Consider the following 21,203-nt stretch of genomic DNA (forward strand, 5'->3'; position numbering starts at 1 on the left):
ACTGCACATTTTAAAGTGGCCTTTTATTGTCCCCTGTTGGAAATTCCTGCAGTCAGCATGCCAATTGCATGCTCCCACCGAATTTGAGACATTTGTGGCATTGTGTTGTGACAACTGCACATTTTAAAGTGGCCTTTTATTGTCCCCAGCACAAGGTACATCTGTGTTATGATCATGCTGTTTAGTCAGCTTCTTGATATGCCACACCTGTCAGGTGGCTGGATTATCTTGGCAGAAGTGAAATGCTAATTAACAGCGATGTAAACACATTTCTGCATATTAAAAATTTCTGGGAATTTGTATTTCATGGGACCAACACTTTACATGTTGCCTTTAGATTTGTTCAATATACATCTACTGAATAAGGAGTTGCATAGAACAAAATGGAACTAGGACTGCAAGGACCATTAAACCTAAATGATAGGACAATAATATGAATCACTATCTGTGGTTGAAATAATTTTACATTTCAGCCTAAAGACATTCTACCGCGAGAGCCAGGAGTGCAGACCGCCATTGAGTTATATGATGGACAAAAAATTACCGTACACCACATTGTTTTCATCTTTCCAGTCTTTTACAATCAGTGCAGGTGAAGGGGACTAGAGGACAGATTTTAAGCAATTTAAGTAAGCAAACACATTTTAATCTTGCTTGGTCTAACTACTATGACGTACTTTACCTTATATTAAAAGGGCAATCTGTGTTTGGTACATTCATTTCTGGACTTAAGAATCAATGGTTATATGTAATGAATTCAAAAGACTATAATTTATAATTGCACTATCAGCTTAATTCAACTGCCGTACCCCATCAGAACCCAAAATATATTCTTTTTTTACTCCGTTGTTTTTAAATGTGTAAACGTAAACTAGCACTGTATAGCCTCAACCTGGCTAAAACTATCATGTTGATGTTATGAATGGTCTGTCGTTCCTTGCATCCACAGCTCTGTCTATGAATGTAAGGGTAGTTCAATTTTTACAGCCCCATCACTCAGCTGTTTGCCAAATAAGTGGCAGGGTAGATGGCTTTGTTGTTTGAACTATAGATTGCCAAAGTGACTTTCTGATAAAATAGCCTCCTCCTCTTCCTATCGGTCGTCACTAATTACCACATCCACAAAGTCATAGACCCCGCCTATTTTTATTATTTATCATTTTAAACCTACCTTTACCCGAATCTTAACCACACTGCTGACCTTATGCCTAACCTTAAATTAAGACCAAAAAGTTAATTTTAGTTTTCATGAATTTTTACAATATAACCTATTTTGACTTTGTGGCTGTGGTAACTAGTATAACCCCTGGTTTATCATGCTGTTTAGTTTCACTTTCTCTTAGTTTAGCTATTGGAACAGATCACTTCAAACCACAACTGCAATACAGTCAACAGACAATTATCCCATAGCTGCAATACAGGGAACAGAAAATTATCCCATAGCTGCAGGGTAAGTCTACTTTCCTCATTTCCTTTCATTGACAATTCATGTTCAACATGAACACCATAACTATCATTTACAGTTGGGTGGGTGTCATGATAGGTTTTGTGATCATTTAATATTCTATGTCTACAACAGGAATAAAACAGTAGACATGGTTAAGTGAAAACTGGTAGTGTAGATTTTAGTGGAAAATGTTTTAGACGTGTAATTCTATGAATGTAGAATAGAACAGAGGCAGTAAGTACTTTTACACTAACACATTGCTTTCACTTTCTAATTCCAAGAAATCATGTGGTCCAGTGGAAGGAGTGAGGTGGCAAAGTACTCTAGTGCCAGATATTGTGAAAGATTACAGCAAAAAGTTAATGTTTAGAATGTGAAATAGTTTCACGCTGCTGTACCCAGTTTGGACCATAGAGAAAGATAGGTTATCTTAATAGTTTGTATACTGGTTGTAGTTTTATTATCCTGAATGTATCTATCTAGACTAATAAACCATTTCTCTGTTCATTCACTTTCTATAGATCCATGTTGGAACGCAGAGGTAATTTTCAACAGGGCTCTTTTGTATAATTTAAGATTTTGATATTTGGGGTATATTATAAAATAAATGGTTAAACCTAAAACACTCTTATAGATGGCTGAACTATGATCCAAATATTCATTGTTCCAATTAACACCAACATTAATACTTTCATAAATAACCTTTTTGATTTCTCTCTCTTGTCTAAGTGGCACACAAGATGAAATACTTCACAGTTGAGACTGGCAGTACTTTGAGTTCTCATATTCAGTTTATGAGACGACTCAACACCACAAGATGTTTTACGGAAGTCAAGTCTCCGGTGGAGAGTGATGTCATCATGGCTTTCTGTCCCATCGTCTCCTGTCTTGGGACTGATATTGAAGCAGCACTGCAACAGATTCCAAGTACAGTAACTCATCCCAAATATAACTTCCCAAGCAATGTTATTTCCTTCTATACCAGATATTCTCTTTCCACACCAGATTTACTCAAAATGTACCAACGACATAAATTATATTACTAAATTCTTTATTTGAGATGCTTATTGGTTTATTTTGACGTATTCCCTCATTCTCTTGACAGCTGGTAAAGATGTCATTCTGGTAGTGCTGCATCACACCTTCAGCCCAGACTTCACTGTACCTGACAGCAGCAGACTAGTGACCAGAAGTGATGTAAAACTCACAGTGGACTGTCTGTTCCATGAGAGCCAGGGAGGACTACTGGACTGTCCTCGTAATGATGCAGCAGTCAGGACTATTCTGAAGAGGCTGAACATACAGCCAAAGGTAGCTAACCCTAATTCAAGGTTCAGGGAGGGCCACTCTCTTTAAATAGCTCAAAATGCAAAACCATATAGTTAACCAAAGTATTTTATTACACAGGGTCTGATAGTGTAAGAGAAAATAAATAGTTGTAGTATGAATCAAATATTAGTATTTGTAATGAGTGTTTTCTATAGATTGGAGCCGAAGAATGGATCAGTTTAGACTGTGTTACTGAACTCTGTAGCTGTCACACAGATTGTAATTGGGATTTTGTATCAATGAATCATCATTGTGAGTACAGCATCTCTCTGTATTTGATGTACTTTATACTTCTTCATCTCTTTTTACAGACCGGACATCCTGGCATTCTAGCTGTGACTCAGAGCATTATAATGGTTTGTCAAATCAATGATAAAACTAGACATCGTCAATCATGTGCCTCTTCGGGGCGACACTTTAAAAGGAAGAAAAATAGAAGTCAAATTTATGGATGGTGTCTGTCATAATGGAGCTGTTAAACAAAAGTCAGTACTGCTGTGGATCTCACAAGTCATTATTCTCTTTGCAGTGGCCAGTGTCTTCAGTCTACAACTACCTTTTCAATCACAGTAGGTTCTATTGTGTTCATTAATGTGGTCAATGTAATACAGTAATCATCACAGGTCATATCACTAACATTTTCTGTTTTATGTTTCCTAATCTTTTCAAGATCCACGTACCTCTACAAGACCCCGTTATAGCAGTGTGATTAAGAGCTATTATAGCTCCTCCAGTGACAGGCAAGAGGTCTTGATTTGAATACAGGGCTTTAATGCTGGTCAACCCGTGACAACTCATTGCTGCTTATCACACAGAGGTGCTAAACATCCTTTTAAATGTCCTTTATCTTCTTCTGTATACTTTCTTTGTAAGTATGCACTTAAACACGATAACAGTGGGAAAATAATTCGCTTTTTGCGGTAAAGTTTCCTCGGTGCGTCGCTAAAAGGCGCTCGGGTGACAACACTCGGGCGGAACCAATAATTAGTTCCGTCTTGCTGTAAACGTACAATTCAGAAGAAATTAAATAATAAAAAGTGCAAATACATGAAATAAACTAAAGTGCTAATACATGAAATAAACTGGCGACAGAGGCAGTTACACTCCCACCAAATCACAAGTGATTTCTTAAAACTTGGAGACAAACCTACTGCATGAATAAATTAAATGAAACTCTGTCCTAATAAACAACTAATAAACTGTGTGTGAGTGTATGATAGAACCATCAGTCTGCTTCTAGCAATGTAACCGTTTTCTGAATGGGTCTCTCCAGGTAAACAGGTTTGGCTGTACGCTTTCCTCTTCCATCCAGGGAGGAGTCACTGATGAGTAACTTGAGTCTCCTCACTCTTTCATCACTTCCAGGATACATCTCGATGACTCTTGCTAGCTTCCATTGGTTTCGTGGTGTGGCAGCATCTTGTAACAGAACAATGTCACCGACCTTTGCATTTCTGCGATCTTTGGTCCACTTCTGTCTGTGTTGGAGATTCAGGAGATACTCCTTTTTCCATCGTACCCAAAAGTTGTTGGTTAAGAGTTGAACTCTGCGCCATCTTTTGCGGAGGTAGAGATCCTCCTTGACAAACTTTCCAGGAGGGAGAATGATTGTGGATTTCATGGTCAAGATGTGGTTTGGTGTCAAGGGCTATGGACTGGTAGAATCGTTCAGATGATCAGTGGTTAGAGGTCTGCTATTCACAACCGCCATAACATCATATAGAAATGTTCGTAGGGAAGAGGAGTCAAGTTGTCTGGACGACTGTTTTAGAATGGACGCCAGGACACTTCTGATAGTGCGGATTTGTCTTTCCCAGACTCCACCCATATGACTTGAGGCAGGGGTGTTCATGATGAACTCGCAGCCCAAATCTTTGAGCTCTTCTTGATCCATCTCTTTCAGTGCTTCAATGAACTCACGCCTTGCTCCGACAAAGTTTGTCCCTTGATCACACCTTATCTGCCTTACTGATCCACGAATGGCGATGAATGAACGCAGAGCATTGATAAAGGCATCTGAGGTCAAGTCATCAAGTGCTTCAATGTGAACTCCTCTTGAACACATGCAGGTGAGCAACAGCCCATAACGCTTTAGCTCCTTTCTTCCTTCCTTAATGTGAAAAGGTCCGAAGCAGTCCATTCCACAGTAAGTGAATGGAGCAGTTGTTTCCATCCGCTCTTCTGGAAGGTCTGCCATCCTTTGTTGCTCTGTGCATCTTCGGAACCTTCTGCAACTTGTGCACTTGTGAATATGGGATGAAACAAGCTTGATGCAACCCAGGATCCATATGCCATTGGATCGGAGTTCATTTATAGTCATTCCTCGACCTTGATGGTACACTCTCTCATGATAGTGCTTGACGAGCAATGCAGAAACATGACTGTCTCTAGGAAGTACTGCTGGATGCCTCACATGTGGATGTAGGGCAGCATTAGCTAAGCGGCCTCCTACTCTGATTACACCTTGATCATCCAGGAACGGACATAGTTTGTGCAACTGGTTGGCTTTGTCTTTGACCTTTGTCTCCTTATGATGTCTAAGGCGTTGAATTTCTTGAGAGAGAGTTGCTTCCTGGACCATCTTGATTATGGTCAGCTCCGCCTCTTTCCTTTCCTCCAAGTTCGAGGCCTCACAGGACTTTGGCTTGAGACCTTTGATTTCCTTAGCACAGCGCTTGAGTCTGGCAACAGCCTTCACCATTCTTGTCCAGTCTGAGAACTTGTGTAGACGATCTAAAATTGTTTTTGCTTCTTCTGCCTGAGTGTCATGAACCTGAGCTTTCTTGACCTCTGGGTCACTGCTCTCGATCTCTCCCAGTTGGTAGCTCTTTTTGCCAAAGAAGGTCTGGACCTGTGAACCAGTTAGAAGCTGTGAGTTGTTCTGCTGTGACACCCCTTGAGGCGTGGTCAGCTGGGTTGTCTTCTGAAGCTACATATCTCCATTGTCTGGCCTCTGTGCTTAGCTTGATGCGTTCAACTCTATTTGCTACAAAAACATGAAATCTTCTGGCTTCATTACTGATGTATCCAAGTACAACCTTTGAGTCAGTCCAGAAACATTCTTGTTGGCAGTCTATTTCTAGTTCTTTCTTGAGCATGTCACTGGTCCGGACTGCTATTACTGCTGCTGACAGCTCGAGTCTTGGTATGGTCGTGACTTTAGTAGGAGCAACTCTTGACTTTCCCATGACCAGGGAGCAGTGGACCTCACCTGATGTACTGACTGCTCTTAGATACGAGCACTCTCCATAGCCTGACACGCTGGCGTCAGAGAAGTGGTGGAGCTCATAATGCTGGACCTTGAAGCTTGATGGCAGATAGTATCTTTGGATTCTCACACCAGCCAAGTTTTTTAGATCTTGCAACCAAGACTCCCACAGGGGTCGAAGGTCATCAGGCAAAGGATCATCCCAACTGAGCTTGTCACGACACATCTGCTGCAGGATCTGCTTTCCTACCAGGATGAAGGGTGCCACAAATCCAAGTGGGTCGTACACCGAGGCAACTGTGGACAAGACCCCTCTGCGGGTAAGTGGATTTTCTTTGACAACCACTCTGAACTGCAGCTCATCAGAAGTCACACACCACTGTACTCCTAGTGCTCTTTCCATGTGTGGTTCTCCCAACATCATGGTCAGGTCCTTGACGGCTTTAGCACACTCTTCCTCAGGAATTGTGGCTAAGACTTCTTTGCTGTTGGAGATTAACTTGTGCAATCGAAGTTTGCCTGTGCGGCAAAGCTCTCTTGCTTCCTTCACTAGTTGGATTGCTTGGTTTTCAGATTCTACACTTGCCAATCCATCATCGACGTAGAAGTTCTTCTGGATGAACCTGATGGTTTCTTCTCTAAAGCATCCTTGTCCTTGAGCGGCAAGGTGCTTCAGGCCATAGTTAGCACATCCAGGTGATGAAGCTGCACCGAACAAGTGGACCTTCATTCGATAGATGGAGGGCTGGGCTTTAAGATCTCCATCCTTCCACCACAAGAATCTGAGGTAATCTTGGTCCTCTGGCTTAACATGGAACTGGTGGAACATACGTTCTATGTCACACATAACTGCCACACGACCCTTTCTGAACCGACACAAAACTCCCACCAAGGTGTTTGTTAACTCTGGGCCAGTCAGGAGATGGTCATTCAAGGCTGTCCCTTGAAACCTTACAGAGCAGTCAAAAACGACACGGATCTTACCGGGCTTTTGGGGATGATACACCCCATGGTGGGGGATGTACCACGCTGGGGTCTTGCTAATATCCTCTTCAGGGACAAGCTCGGCGTCTCCACAAGCTATTGTCTCATCCATAAAGGTCTTATAGTCTCTGCAGTACTGCTCATTTCCCTTTAACTTCTTCTCCAGACATCTGAGACGGTGGATGCCACATACCTTGTTATCTGGTAAGTTTGGTCTTCCTTTCTTGAAGGGAAGTGGCATTTCATAGTGCCCATCATCCTTGAGTCTGATGCCACTCTCCATAATTGACATGAACTGGAGATCCTCTTGAGAAAGGTGTTTATCTTCTGAAGCCCTTTCTACAAAATCAGATTCCAACACCTTGATGACGTCTGTTGGAAGGACTACTTCTTTGATCTGTGTTCTACAGACATAGTGCACTTCGTTTGGGAGATTTGGAAGAACTGATGTCACTTGCTTCACAATGACTTGATGGCTTATTCCAAAGGCATCTCCAAAGTCAAGACATGGGTTGCCATAGCCGACTACACTCCAACCCAAGTCTGTTCTCTGAGCAAAGGGCTCATTTTCTTCTCCAGCAACCACTTGTCTTGGTGCAAGAGCTTGAGGACAGTTGTAGCCAATTAGTAGGCCGATGTCACAGCTCTGCAGAGGAGCAATTTAATCTGCAATGTGCTCAAGATGAGACCATGCCTTGGCAGTCACTGGTGTGGGAATATGATCTCTGTTTGCAGGGATGAATTCTCTTGAGTAAGTTACTGGCAGGTAGATTATCTTATCGGAGTAGAATCCTCTTATTTGTAGATCAGTCAGCCTTCTGCTAGGCACCACTGTATTTCTTGAAGCCATTGTGGAGAGCTTTAACTGGACTGGTTCATTTTTAGTGTGAAGCACCTTTGCTGTCTCTTCAAGGATGAAGGTCGTGTCACTCTGTGTATCGAGAAGAGCGTACACAAGAACTTCATGATTTGGCTTACTTGTAGTGGACAACCACACAGGAATGACTGAGGATGTATGGGTGCCTTTAACATTCTGGATAACTCTGTTAGATGTTACCTCGCGTGGTGGTTTTGTCACCCTCTCTTGTGAACGATCTGTCGTTCCTTCTCTTGACTTGTCACTCTCCATTTCTCCATCAGTCCTTGTTGACATTCCTCTTTCTTTGCTGCGATTATCGTGTAGGCAGGTTGGATGTCCTTTCTCACAAGTATCACAGATCCTTCTATTTTCACACTCCTTTGAGCGATGGCCAGGCTTCAGACAGCCAAAGCACAACTTCATCCCTTGAACAAACTTGACTCGCTCAGAGATGGTTTTATTCATAAATTTCCAACACTTGTGTAGACTGTGACCTGACTTCTCACAAAAAAACACAGTTTGTGGAGGAAGCTTTTTCATCTGAGTTAGTTGCTAGTACCTTTGCTCCGAGAGCTCTGTTCTTTAAAACCTTGATCTGCTCACCTTCAGCAGGTTTCAGAGCATGGAGAGATGTTATTGGGTTATTTGCAATCTTAGCTTCACGTGTGAGAAACTTTACAAACTGCTGGAAGCTTGGGAATGTGTGGCTTTCTTCCTCCACTTCTATGACCTTTCTGTTCCATCTCGAGGTCAGCCAGTCTGGAAGCTTTGCAAGTAACTTCTGGTTCTCATTGCAGTCATTAAGTACTTCGAGGCCTCTGATCTGAGTCATAGCAGCCTCACAGCTCCGAAGAAAATCAGCAAACTCTTGAAGTTCGATATTGCCTTTGGAGCTTATCTTGGGCCATGCCTCCAGCTTATCTCTGAATGCTTTGGCTATGAGGAATGGATTTCCATATCTTTCCTCGAGAATCCTCCATGCTGCGTGATAGGCTGACTCTGAACCAAGCAGGAATTAGCTCTCTATAGCCTTTTTAGCAGGTCCACCCACATACTTTCGCAAGTAATATATCTTTTCTTCGGCTGGAATGTTTTTCCGATCAATGAGTGTCTGAAATGAAACCTTCCAGTCATTGAATCTGAGTGGGTCGCCATTGAATATTGTTGGTTCAGGTATAGGTAGACGACCTGCACTGATGGACTCTGCAAGTGCTCTAACAAGAGCTGCTGTGCTGTCATCCTGCTTTGAATGTGCCCGGTCTTGTGGTGAAGAATGGTGCTGCAACAGATTATTTTCATGTTTAACTTCTTCCTTTTCCTTCATACAGACACTTTGATGGAGTAGACTGCTTATTTCTTTATCTGAGCACTCACTCTGATCATACACTCGCTGACGTGCCTTAGCAGCCTTTAACTTTTTAACTGTCTCTAGTCGCTCCAGTTGTCTCCGCTTTGCATCTAGCACCTTTTGTCTCTCTGCAGCTTCAGCTTCAAGCCTTTCCAATTCCTCAATGCAACACTCTTGTTCTAGTAGTACTTCTAGAGTAGCTTCATTGGCAGCAACTTCAGCAGCGGCATCTTGTCTGCTAACAGAAATCCGACTTGAATGTCTGGAGCTGCTTTGAGCATGAGAGGACTTAGTGCATTGGGATTTGATACTTATCTTGTCTGAGGCTACAGACTTGAATATAGACGATGTCGCCCCTGTTGCCTCGTTGTTCATCTCCTCCACCGTTATCTGCTGTCTCCAAACGATCTTTTGCAGTTTGGATGATCTTCCTGGTTACTGCATCACAGGTGTCAATTCTGCGACGTGTGTCATGGTCAGGGTTGTCTATGCGCCTTAACTCATCATAAGCAATGTTCAGATTCTCTGAGGCAGCACTTATTTTGCTTATGTGTTCATGTAGCAGGTTGTTTGAGCATTGTCCACTCAAAGCTTGCTTGGCTTCTTTAGCAATAGCCTTCCACTCCTCATAGCTCACAGTGAAACGGTGAGCAAATCTTCTTATTTGCTCATTGTACAGTTCTTGGCCCTTTTCTGTTAACTTTCGGTCTCTTTGGCTTCTTCGTGGTTCTTGTGAGGAAGTGTGGTCATTAGCTCTTGTGCCTTTAGTAGCCTGTGGTTGCATGTCTATGCACTGCTGCTCTATACTTTCACCTACATTAACCTGCTTTCTCCCAGAGGTAAAACTCTGACATTGTTACTTGGTGTACTTAAATTTGGGTTAAATCTAATTTGGCCTGTAGCTAAGTGATTCAGCTCCCATTAGCTATTCACATTTATACTATTTTTACCACTAATATTATTTTTTAGAACATATTCACATCTACTTCACACAAATCAATATCACGTTGTTCTATGAAATGCAAAATTCAGTCTCTTGGTTGTAGCTTATTTAACACTTAAACATACACACAACTATACCGTATGAATATGAAGGCAAAAATGTGTCAGTCTCTTGTGGGAAATAGTTTAAGCTTCTTTGCATCAGCTGGATTCATGGTAAGGCGCCTGGATTCTTCTGTGGATGCTGCGGCTGTGTAAATGTCAGGAGCAGATGCACACTCTTGGATGTAGAGATGTCCCTTCTTGTCCATGGATCACGGCTCTTTGGTACTGTCTTCCTCGTCTACTCATGCAGAGCAGATGAGTTCTCACTGTAGCTCCTCCAGTGACAGGCATGAGGCAAGAGGTCTTGATTTGAATACAGGGCTTTAATGCTGGTCAACCCGTGACAACTCATTGCTGCTTATCACACAGAGGTGCTAAACATCCTTTTAAATGTCCTTTATCTTCTTCTGTATACTTTCTTTGTAAGTATGCACTTAAACACGATAACAGTGGAAAAATAATTCGCTTTTTGCGGTAAAGTTAACAGCTCGTGCGTCGCTAAAAGGCGCTCGGGTGACAACACTCGGGCGGAACCAATAATTAGTTCCGTCTTGCTGTAAACGTACAATTCAGAAGAAATTAAATAATAAAAAGTGCAAATACATTAAATAAACTAAAGTGCTAATACATGAAATAAACTGGCGACAGAGGCAGTTACAGCTATATAATGGTTTGTCAAATCATTGCAAATGATAAAACTATACATCATCAATCATGTGCCTCTTCGGTGCGACACTTAAAAAAAAAAAAAAAATAGAAGTCAACTTTAACGATGGTGTCTGTCACAATCGAGCTGTTAAACAAAAGTCATTATTCTCTTTTCAGTGGCGAGTGTCTTCAGGCTACAGCTGCATCTGTAGAGTGAGTTCATATGTGAAGCGGCGCTTCTGGGACAATAATGAGGTTCAAAGTAGGTAGTAGGTTGTCATTCATGTGGTCATTGTAATTAGAGTAATCATCACAGGTCAAATCAGGACCACTAACATCTTGTGTTTCATGTTTCCTAATCTTTTCAAGATCCATGTCCCTCTTCAACACCTCGTTCCAGAAGTGATGAAAGCAGTTCCACTTTTGTACCAACAATGAAGATATGAGAATTGTATTTATCTATCATTTCACGGCCTACTAAATAAGAAAATGTATTTACTTTGGATGTGAAGAGAATTTGCAGTTGTAATGTATAGTAATTGGGGCCGATATAAAAGATTTGATTAAAAATAATGGAAAATAATAAAGAAGAAACAGGATCTGTGGAAGGGGACACATCTCAACATCACTGGTAGTTTATACATGCATCCCACTTCTGACACCAGTGTAGCAAACAGTGGGGGTAACCCGGGTTGCTTGACGCAAGGCTAACTTGCTAGCCACAAATTCAACTATTTTGGAGGAGTTTGTAACAGGCATACAAAGGCCTCACTATTTTTGCAGTAGTTCAATGACTGAGCTGAGCTCTAAAGTGAGGGAAAAGGCGTTTGAACAAAACATTGCATTCTGGGACGTGTCACCTGGTCGGGTTGTTGAAGTCAAGATGGCTGTAAACACCAAACGGTGGCTAGAGCATGAAATTGGCCTCAAATGAAGTTCCTTATTCAGTAAAATCCTTAAAGGGCACCACTTATCAACCTAATTTTCATTATCTCCAGCACAATACCAGTGTCGACATATGTGAAAACGGCGCATTTGTACGTTTTGTAGGAAAAAATCTAACATTAACTTTACGTATGGGTGGTCCTCTGTAGCTCAGCTGGTAGAGCATGGCGCTTGTAACGCCAGGGTAGTGGGTTCGATCCCCGGGACCACCCATACGTAAAACATGACATGACACATGACTGTAAGTCGCTTTGGATAAAAGCGTCTGCTAAATGGCATATTATAATATATTATATTATTATATTACCTGATGACATTATCAAAGCACATTTATAAACACTGATTTTCAAACACTGAGATTCGCGGTGACGTGGGGAGCAAGAAAATACCCTCCCTTGGGCTAGAAACTCACTGCAGGTTTTGAAAATCAATGTTTTTTTTACTTTTAATCCTACCCTGTGATGTCACAGACAAGCATTTTTTTATCTTTCTAACCACAGATGATAGAAACACGCTGTTTTCACATATGTAGACACTGGTTTGGTGAAGATTAATATGTGGCAGAATTTCCCTTTAAATGAAGTTCCTTATTCAATAAGAGTGTTTTGCTAAAATGTTATCCAGCCTGTGGAGGAAGCGTACATTCATATAGATGTCTGATTAACAGGATCACGAACTGAGGGATAGTCTTGTCTTACAGGTAGCTGCCAAAATAAAGGAAACGTTTGAGTAAATGAGGGATACAAAGTATATTGAAAGCAGGTGCTTCCACACAGGTGTGGTTCCTGAGTTAATTAAGCAATTAACATCCCATGATGTTTAGGGTCATGCATAGAAATGCCCAGTTGCCCATTATTTTGGCTACCAAGGCTAGAAGAAGAGATTTCAGTGACTTTGAACAGAAAGGATGAGGCGAAGTGAAAGGGTCCACTCCCGTCAAAATCTGTCCATGTGGGAAAACAGAAATTCTGTTTATTAAGCAGACCCCCTACCTTCCCACCTTTGGGACAATGACTCCCATTGTTAGGGCGGAGACAATAACATCTCTTCATTATATACAGTATCTCTGCTTTGAAAGAAGGGTCTCAAAGGAGCATAGGGGGTTTAAAAGGTATGTGTCTGTCTCGGTCACAAGGCTCAACCCAATTGGACACTTTTGGGAGATTCTGGAGCAGCGCCTGAACAGGGTTTTCCACCACCATCAACAAAACACCAAATGATGGAATTCCTCCAATAGATTTCCAGACACTTGTACAATCTATGCCAAGGCGCATTGAAGCTGTTCTGGCGGCTTATGGTGGCCCAACACCCTATTAAGACACTTTATGTTGGTGTTTCCTTTATTTTGGCAGTTAGCCTATCTGTACTATACCTTATATTACTATACCTTGTAGCAATGCCGCCCCTATATCGACATAATTCCTGCCTAAGAGCTGAAATGCATGTTTAGGTTCCCCCTCCGAAGAATGACGGGGAATACTTATAGGCCTACATATTCACGAATTGTGGGTGGGAAGGAATGTCGTGGTGAATTATATGGGGAATGCACAAACTAGAATGCTATTGTAACAGTGTTGCTTCCGTCCCTCTCCTCGCCCCTACCTGGGCTTGAACCAGGGACCCTCTGCACACATCGACAACAGTCATCCTCGAAGCACCGTTACCCGTCGCTCCACAAAAGCCACGGTCCTTGCAGAGCAAGGGAAACAACTACTTCAATGTCTCAGAGGGAGTGACGTGTTAGAAATTGCGTAATTCAAATCTGGTATTGGAATAAGAATCAAGAGATCTTCAATCCAAGCTAAATTTATTATATGCAAAATGTATGTATGATAAGTATGAAGGTTCGTATATACGGGTCCGCTGAGATACCACGCAGGGCACTCAGAGAACTAAACCATTGTTTACAGGTACTTTCTCAAATACTCTGACAGAGAGTTCCCACCTCTTCTGTTGGCCAATCAGAGTAAAGGACTGAGTGTGGTTTAGACTTTACTCAGCCAATCCGTTGGCGCACGGGTTAGTCCCACCCCTTGGCGCTCCACCGTTCCCAGGCATAAGTTGCTATCATAATAACCTGTAGAGTCAGCACCCAAAAGACTGTACGTTCCTACATCCAAGGACGGTTCACAGACAACGGTTCACAGACAACAAAGAGGCAGTGTTCGTATCTGTAAGAAATACAAGTCTTATCTGTCCTTCCCCTAACGTTCCACACATGAATCACAGCCTGTTATGTGAAACAATTTATATCAGTATAGTACAAACCTATGCTCCTCATTAATGCATTCCTTCTAAGCTATTCATCACTTCAATCCAATTATTAGAAAACAAATCCCAACAGACGTCACCGATTGAAATGCTACTAGCGCGCACCGCTAACTAGCTAGCCATTTCACACCGGTTACACTATCTTGCTAACCTTATCTAGCTAGCTAATGTTATCTGTTGTTTTTTGCTACACCATATTCAAAAGTTTAGCTGGCTAGGCTATTCTGGAGCTGGATTTGTCAAAAGCATTTAGGGAAAGCATTGCCACAGATGGAAACCAATATCTTTGACTTCACATTCTATTGTTATCTCCAAAGATTGGGCATCTTCAATAAGATACTTATTTTTCTCCATTGTAATGGACACAGTGCAACCTTTTGTAGGTAGTCATTGAGCAAAGCCAAGTCATATAAACAGCCATTGAGCCAAGCCAAGTCAAATATATATTAATGTAGCAAAGTCAAGTCATATATACAGTCATTGAGCCAAGCCAAGTCATAAATGGTCATTGAGCAAAGCCAAGTCAAATATACAGTGGGGAAAAAAAGTATTTAGTCAGCCACCAATTGTGCAAGTTCTCCCACTTAAAAAGAAGAGAGAGGCCTGTAATTTTCATCATAGGTACACGTCAACTATGTCAGACAAATTGAGAAAAAAACCCCCCAAAAATCACATTGTAGGATTTTTTATGAATTTATTTGCAAATTATGGTGGAAAATAAGTATTTGGTCACCTACAAACAAGCAAGATTTCTGGCTCTCACAGACCTATAACATCTTCTTTAAGAGGCTCCTCTGTCCTCCACTCGTTACCTGTATTAATGGCACCTGTTTGAACTTGTTATCAGTATAAAAAACACCTGTCCACAACCTCAAGCAGTCACACTCCAAACTCCACTATGGCCAAGACCAAAGAGCTGTCAAAGGACACCAGAAACGAAATTGTAGACCTGCACCAGGCTGGGAAGACTGAATCTGCAATAGGTAAGCAGCTTGGTTTGAAGAAATCAACTGTGGGAACAATTATTAGGAAATGGAAGACATACAAGACCACGGGGGGCCAGTATGAAAAAAAAAAAGAAAGAATAATGTATGCACTAACTGTAAGTCGCTCTGGATAAGAGCGTCTGCTAAATGATGTAAATGTAAAAATGTAAATGTAATAATCTCCTTCGATCTGGGGCTCCACGCAAGATCTCACCCCGTGGGGTCAAAATGATCACAAGAACGGTGAGCAAAAATCCCAGAACCACATGGGGGGACCTAGTGAATGGCCTGCAGAGAGCTGGGACCAAAGTAACAAAGCCTACCATCAGTAACACACTACGCCGCCAGGGACTCAAACCTGCAGTGCCAGACGTGTCCCCCTGCTTAAGCCAGTACATGTCCAGGCCCGTCTGAAGTTTGCTAGAGTGCATTTGGATGATCCAGAAGAGGATTGGGAGAATGTCATATGGTCAGATGAAACCAAAATAGAACTTTTTGGTAAAAACTCAACTCGTCGTGTTTGAAGGACAAAGAATGCTGAGTTGCATCCAAAGAACACCATACCTACTGTGAAGCATGGGGGTGGAAATATCATGCTGTGGGGCTGTTTTTCTGCAAAGGGACCAGAACGACTGATCCGTGTAAAGGAAAGAATGAATGGGGCCATGTATCATGAGATTTTGAGTGAAAACCTCCTTCCATCAACAAGGGCATTGAAGATGAAACATGGCTGGGTCTTTCAGCATGACAATGATCCCAAACACACCGCCCGGGCAACGAAGGAGTGGCTTCGTAAGAAGCATTTCAAGGTCCTGGAGTGGCCTAGCCAGTCTACAGATCTCAACCCCTTTTTGGAGGGAGTTGAAAGTCTGTGTTGCCCAGCGACAGCCCCAAAACATCACTGCTCTAGAGGAGATCTGCATGGAGGAATGGGCCAAAATACCAGCAACAGTGTGTGAAAACCTTGTGAAGACTTACAGAAAATGTTTGACCTGTGTCATTGCCAACAAAGGGTATATAACAAAGTATTGAGAAACTTTTGTTATTGACCAAATACTTATTTTCCACCATAATTTGCAAATAAATTCATTAAAATCCTACAATGTGATTTTATGGATTTCTTTATCTCATTTTGTCTGTCATAGTTGACGTGTACCTATGATGAAAATTACAGGCCTCTCTCATCTTTTTAAGTGGGAGAACTTGCACAATTGGTGGCTGACTAAATACTTTTTCCCCCACTGTATATAGTCATTGAGAAAAGCCAAGTCAGTCCATGGACTGGAGTTTTTCAGTATCTCAGAAACAGCTGGCCTCATGGGCTTTTCACACATGAAATGAATGAATGGTTCGACAAACAAAAAACATCCAGTCAGTGGCAGTCCTGAGGGAGAAAACAGCTGGTTGATGAGAGAGGTCGAAGGAGAATGGCAAGAATCGTGCAAGCTAACAGGAGGGCCACAAACTGGCAAATACGGAGCAGTACAACATCTAACGCAAAACTCATCGGTCCTTGTCACGGACGGGCTATTGCAGCAGACGACCACACCGGGTTCCACTCCTATCAGCTAAAAACAAGAAGAAGCATCTCCAGTGTGCACAGGATCACCAACACTGGACAATTGAGGTGTGGAAAGCCATTGCCTGGTCCGATGAATCTCTGATCTATTTTTTCAAGAAAAACCTAGTTCAACCAAGACAGCAGCAGGGGGGAGCAATGTTTAAAACAAAGATCAGACATACTGTAAAAACTTACAGACATAGACACACTATAAAAAAATATATACATTTCAATTACAGAAACATACAAGCGTCATACTTAGAAAAAAGTAAATCATATGTACCACCGCATCAAGTCCTAATCACAATCACATTCCTCAGTAACATGTGAGTCAACCAAACTTTCAAACTCCTCCAAGGAAACAAGATCCAGGAATTTAAAGCTGGTCTGGAGAGAATTCCACCACCACGTAGCTGAGTAGCTAAAACACTTTTTGCCATGATCCGTTCAGATTTTAGGAACTGTTAAAAGTAAGTAGGAGAGAGGCCATAACAGGTGTTTATTTTCTGTCCTTATCAAAGATGAACAGCGATAAGGTGGCAGTTTTCCATAAGTGGCCTTATAGATCATAGTGTACCAATGTTTAACCCTACGTAGTCAACGAAGACCAGCCAACAGCACTATAGAGATCACAATGGTGTGTTAGACACTTTTGGTTGGTAATAAACCTACGTTTGAACGGCATAGATTATAAAGACAATTTAAGTCAAAACTGTAACTAGGCCACTCAGGTACATTCAATGTCATCTTGGTGAGCAACTCCAGTGTGTATTTGGCCTTGTGTTTTAGGTAATTGTCCTGATGAAAGGGGAATTTGTCTCCCAGTGTCTGTTGGAAAGCAGACTGAATCAGGTTTTCCTCTAGGATAGGCCTGTGCTTAGCTCTATTCTGTTTATTTTGATCCTAAAAAAACTCCCTAGTCCTTGCCGATGACCAGCATACATACCCAGAACCAGTGATTGACTTGGACTGAAATAGGTTCCGGTACTCATTTTGGGTGCCGGTACTGTTTATATGTAGGTGCAGGAGCTCCACAATACTGTTGAGCTTATATTCTATAAGAGGAACAGGAGCTCAAGCAGTAGAACATTTGAGGTGCCGGTACTCAGCTCTGTTGAGCTCCTGGCCAAGTCAAGTCCTGCCCATAACATGATGCAGCCATCACCATGCCTGAAAATATGAAGAGTGGTACTCAGTGATGTGTTGTGCTGGATGTGCCCAAACATGACACTTTGTAGTCAGGATATAAAGTTCATTTCTTTGCCACAATGTTTGCAGTTTTACTTTAGTGCCTTATTGCAAACAGGATGCATGTTTTGGAATATTTTTATTCTGCACAGGCTTCCTTCTTTTCACTCTGTCATTTAGGTTAGTCTTGTGGAGTAAATACAATGTTGTTGATCCATCCTCAGTTTTCTCCTATCACAGCCATTAAACTGTAACTGTTTTAGTCACCATTTAGTCACCTCCCTGGTCTTTGTAGTTGAATCTGTGTTTGAAATTCACTGCTCGACTGAGGGACCATACAAATAATTGTGTGGGGTAAAGAGATGAGGTAGTCATTGATATCATGTAATTATATTGAACCTAGTCAATGGGCAAACCATGATTTGGACATGCTCCCTTGGCTACAGCCCACTATGGATAGCAACAAGAATGAAGAGTTTCATGCAGTGAGGGTAAAAAGTATTTGATCCCCTGCTGATTTTGTACGTTCGACCACTGACAAAGACATGATCAGTCTATAATTTTAATGGTAGGTTTATTTGAACAGTGAGAGACAGAATAGCAACAACAAAATCCAGAAAAAACGCATGTCAAAAATGTTATAAATTGATTTACATTTCAATGAGGGAAATAAGTATTTGACCCCTCTGCAAAACATGACTTAGTACTTGGTGGCAAAACCCTTGTTGGCAATCACAGAGGTCAGACGTTTCTTGTAGTTGGCCACCAGGTTTGCACACATCTCAGGAGGGATTTTGTTCCACTCCTCTTTGCAGATCTTCTCCAAGTCATTAAGGTTTTGAGGCTGACGTTTGGCAACTCGAACCTTCAGCTCCCTCCCAGTGGCGGCTCCTGAAAAAATTCTCAGGGGGGGCAATTTTTCTGATGATTTAGGTGACCGGGGCGGCAGGTAGCTTAGTGGTTAAGAGCGTTGTGCCAGTAACCGAAAGGTCGCTGGTTCTAATCCCCGAGCCGACTAGGTGAAAAATCTGTCGATGTGCCCTTGAGCAAGGCACTTAACCCTAATTGCTCCTGTAAGTCGCTCTGGATAAGAGCGTCTGCTAAATGTAAAAAATAATAATAATAAAATAATTTTAAAAAAGATATGTCCAGCAACAACATGAAGACAGGGGCAGCATATAAGTCAATACTGATATACACATTACTTGCTTCAAAAAGGCCTCATGGTTGAATTGGAAATATGTGCACCTGAGCATAATTCACAACAAGCAAGCAGGAGCTTTTGATAGAGGCTACTGAAAACATTGATGCAAGTTATTGGTAATAGGACATTTTTATAGACTTCCATATTCTGCCCTCTTGTATAGATTTGTGAAAATGAACAGTGATAGACATTTTGCCTGAAAACAGAATTTGAAAATAATTTATAGAAAAGGTAAACACAGCTATCTGTATGGCTTTGTAAAAATGAACAACCATATTCTGGCCAATTGTATAGATTTGTAAATATGAACAACCATATTCTGGCCAATTGTATAGATTTGTAAAAAAAAAGTTTTACTTTTTTTTTAATGAAAAATAACTATTTTAAACAACATCAACTGTGAACTGATTTGGGCGTGTGTGTGTTAAAGAGACAGACAGGGAGGGACAAAGAGATAGAGAGGCTACATTACTTGTACTGAAACTGTTCTCTTCTCTCTTTCAATGCAGCAAAGCGGTCAATGACTTTCTCATTGAAATCAGGCATGCTGAGGACTAGTTTACTAGTTACTTTTTTGATGCGAGAAGTAGCTTGCTGCATGATAAAATTCAGCTGATGCACATAGCAATGCACGTAATGGGCATTCTTGAAATGCTCACGTACCTTTTGCTGCACACCAGCCTTCTCTCGCCTCATCACACTGGCTCCATCGTAAGCTTGCGCAATGAGTTTGACTTTCTCGTCGTCGGCAAAAAGACCGTTCAGTCTCTCCAAAAGCACACTGGCGATTGAGACTGAGGTTGATTCCGAGATGGGAAGGAACTCAAAAAAGCGCTCCTGCACTTTGTGGTTGCTATCTATGTACCTCAGCACCAGCTGTGTCTGTGTAGAAACGTCCGTGGTCTCGTCAGCTTGGATAGCTACGAAGTTCGCCGACTTCACCTCCTCCACAATATGTTCCCTCATGACCGCTAGCATACACTCCAGTAGCTCGTTTTGAATGGTCTTTGATGTGAACTTCTTTCAAAGAGACAATCGAGTTGCACTGAACGCTAGCCATCTTGATAGTAGTACGTGAATTGATTGACGCTGCTACCCGCTCTTTTCTTAGTTACGTTCATGGTTATGTTACGTATGACGAAAGCGCGTAAGTGCAAGCCCTCAGAAACCCATAGAGATTGTATTGAAAGCTCTGATATTTGAAAAAAAAAGATTTTACATGAGAGGCTATGAGAGACTTCTGGGCGATTTTCAACCTGACTGAAATCGCCCCAAAACGGGCGGGGCCATTTGAAGCACGACTTTAGCCTGATTGGACATTTAGTGGCAGATCAGACGTCTAGATTAGAACACTGATAACTACTGTTGCCGTGATATAATTGATTAGAAAAAAAATCCCTTGCTTTTCCCGTTTGGCAGTGCGTCGCCCATATCGCCCTAATGAACACACCGCCCCTGCTCCCTCCACAGATTTTCTATGGGATTAAGGTCTGGAGACTGGCTAGGCCACTCCAGGACCTTAACGTGCTTCTTCTTGAGCCACTCCTTTGTTGCCTTGTCCGTGTGTTTTGGGTCATTGTCATGCTGGAATACCCATCCACAACCCATTTTCAATGCCCTGGCTGAGGGAAGGAGGTTCTCACCCAAGATTTGACGGTACATGGCCCCTCTCCATCGTCCCTTTGATGCGGTGATGTTGTCCTGTCCCCTTCGCAGAAAAACACCCCCAAAGCATAATGTTTCCACCTCCATGTTTGACGGTGGGGATGGTGTTCTTGGGGTCATAGGCAGCATTCCTCCTCCTCCAAACACGGCGAGTTGAGTTGAGACCAAAATCGAGCTCTTTGGCATCATCTGACCACAACACTTTCACCCAGTTCTCCTCTGAGTCATTCAGATGTTCATTGGCAAACTTCAGACGGGCCTGTATATGTGCTTTCTTGAGCAGGGGGACCTTGCGGGCGCCGCAGGATTTCAGTCCTTCACGGCTTAGTGTGTTATCAATTGTTTTCTTGGTGACTATGGTCCCAGCTGCCTTGAGATCATTGACAAGATCCTCCCGTGTAGTTCTGGGCTGATTCCTCACCGTTCTCATGATCATTGCAACTCCACGAGGTGAGATCTTGCATGGAGCCCCAGGGAGATTGACAGTTCTTGTGTGTTTCTTCCATTTGCGAA

General features: G+C 42.1%; 1 protein-coding gene across 2 annotated transcripts; it reads left to right on the forward strand.

Annotated features, from left to right (window-relative positions):
- Positions 1-1,310: 1,310 nt before the first annotated feature.
- On the forward strand, positions 1,311-11,475 carry LOC121536067. 2 transcript variants are annotated; one of them, XM_041843373.2, is made up of 9 exons: positions 1,314-1,450; positions 1,969-1,988; positions 2,177-2,374; positions 2,553-2,758; positions 3,088-3,132; positions 3,306-3,345; positions 3,447-3,516; positions 11,048-11,132; positions 11,240-11,475. In XM_041843373.2, exons 2-8 carry the CDS (start codon positions 1,973-1,975, stop codon positions 11,085-11,087), a joined length of 615 nt encoding a protein of 204 aa, XP_041699307.1. In that variant the 5' UTR covers positions 1,314-1,450; positions 1,969-1,972; the 3' UTR covers positions 11,088-11,132; positions 11,240-11,475. The 2 variants fall into 2 exon arrangements, with proteins under 2 accessions (XP_041699309.1, XP_041699307.1); XM_041843375.2 differs by lacking the exon at positions 3,088-3,132 and having other exon boundaries at positions 1,311-1,450.
- Positions 11,476-21,203: the final 9,728 nt, after the last annotated feature.

The sequence above is a fragment of the Coregonus clupeaformis genome, chromosome 22, assembly GCF_020615455.1.
Source record: "Coregonus clupeaformis isolate EN_2021a chromosome 22, ASM2061545v1, whole genome shotgun sequence".
NCBI lineage: Eukaryota > Metazoa > Chordata > Actinopteri > Salmoniformes > Salmonidae > Coregonus > Coregonus clupeaformis.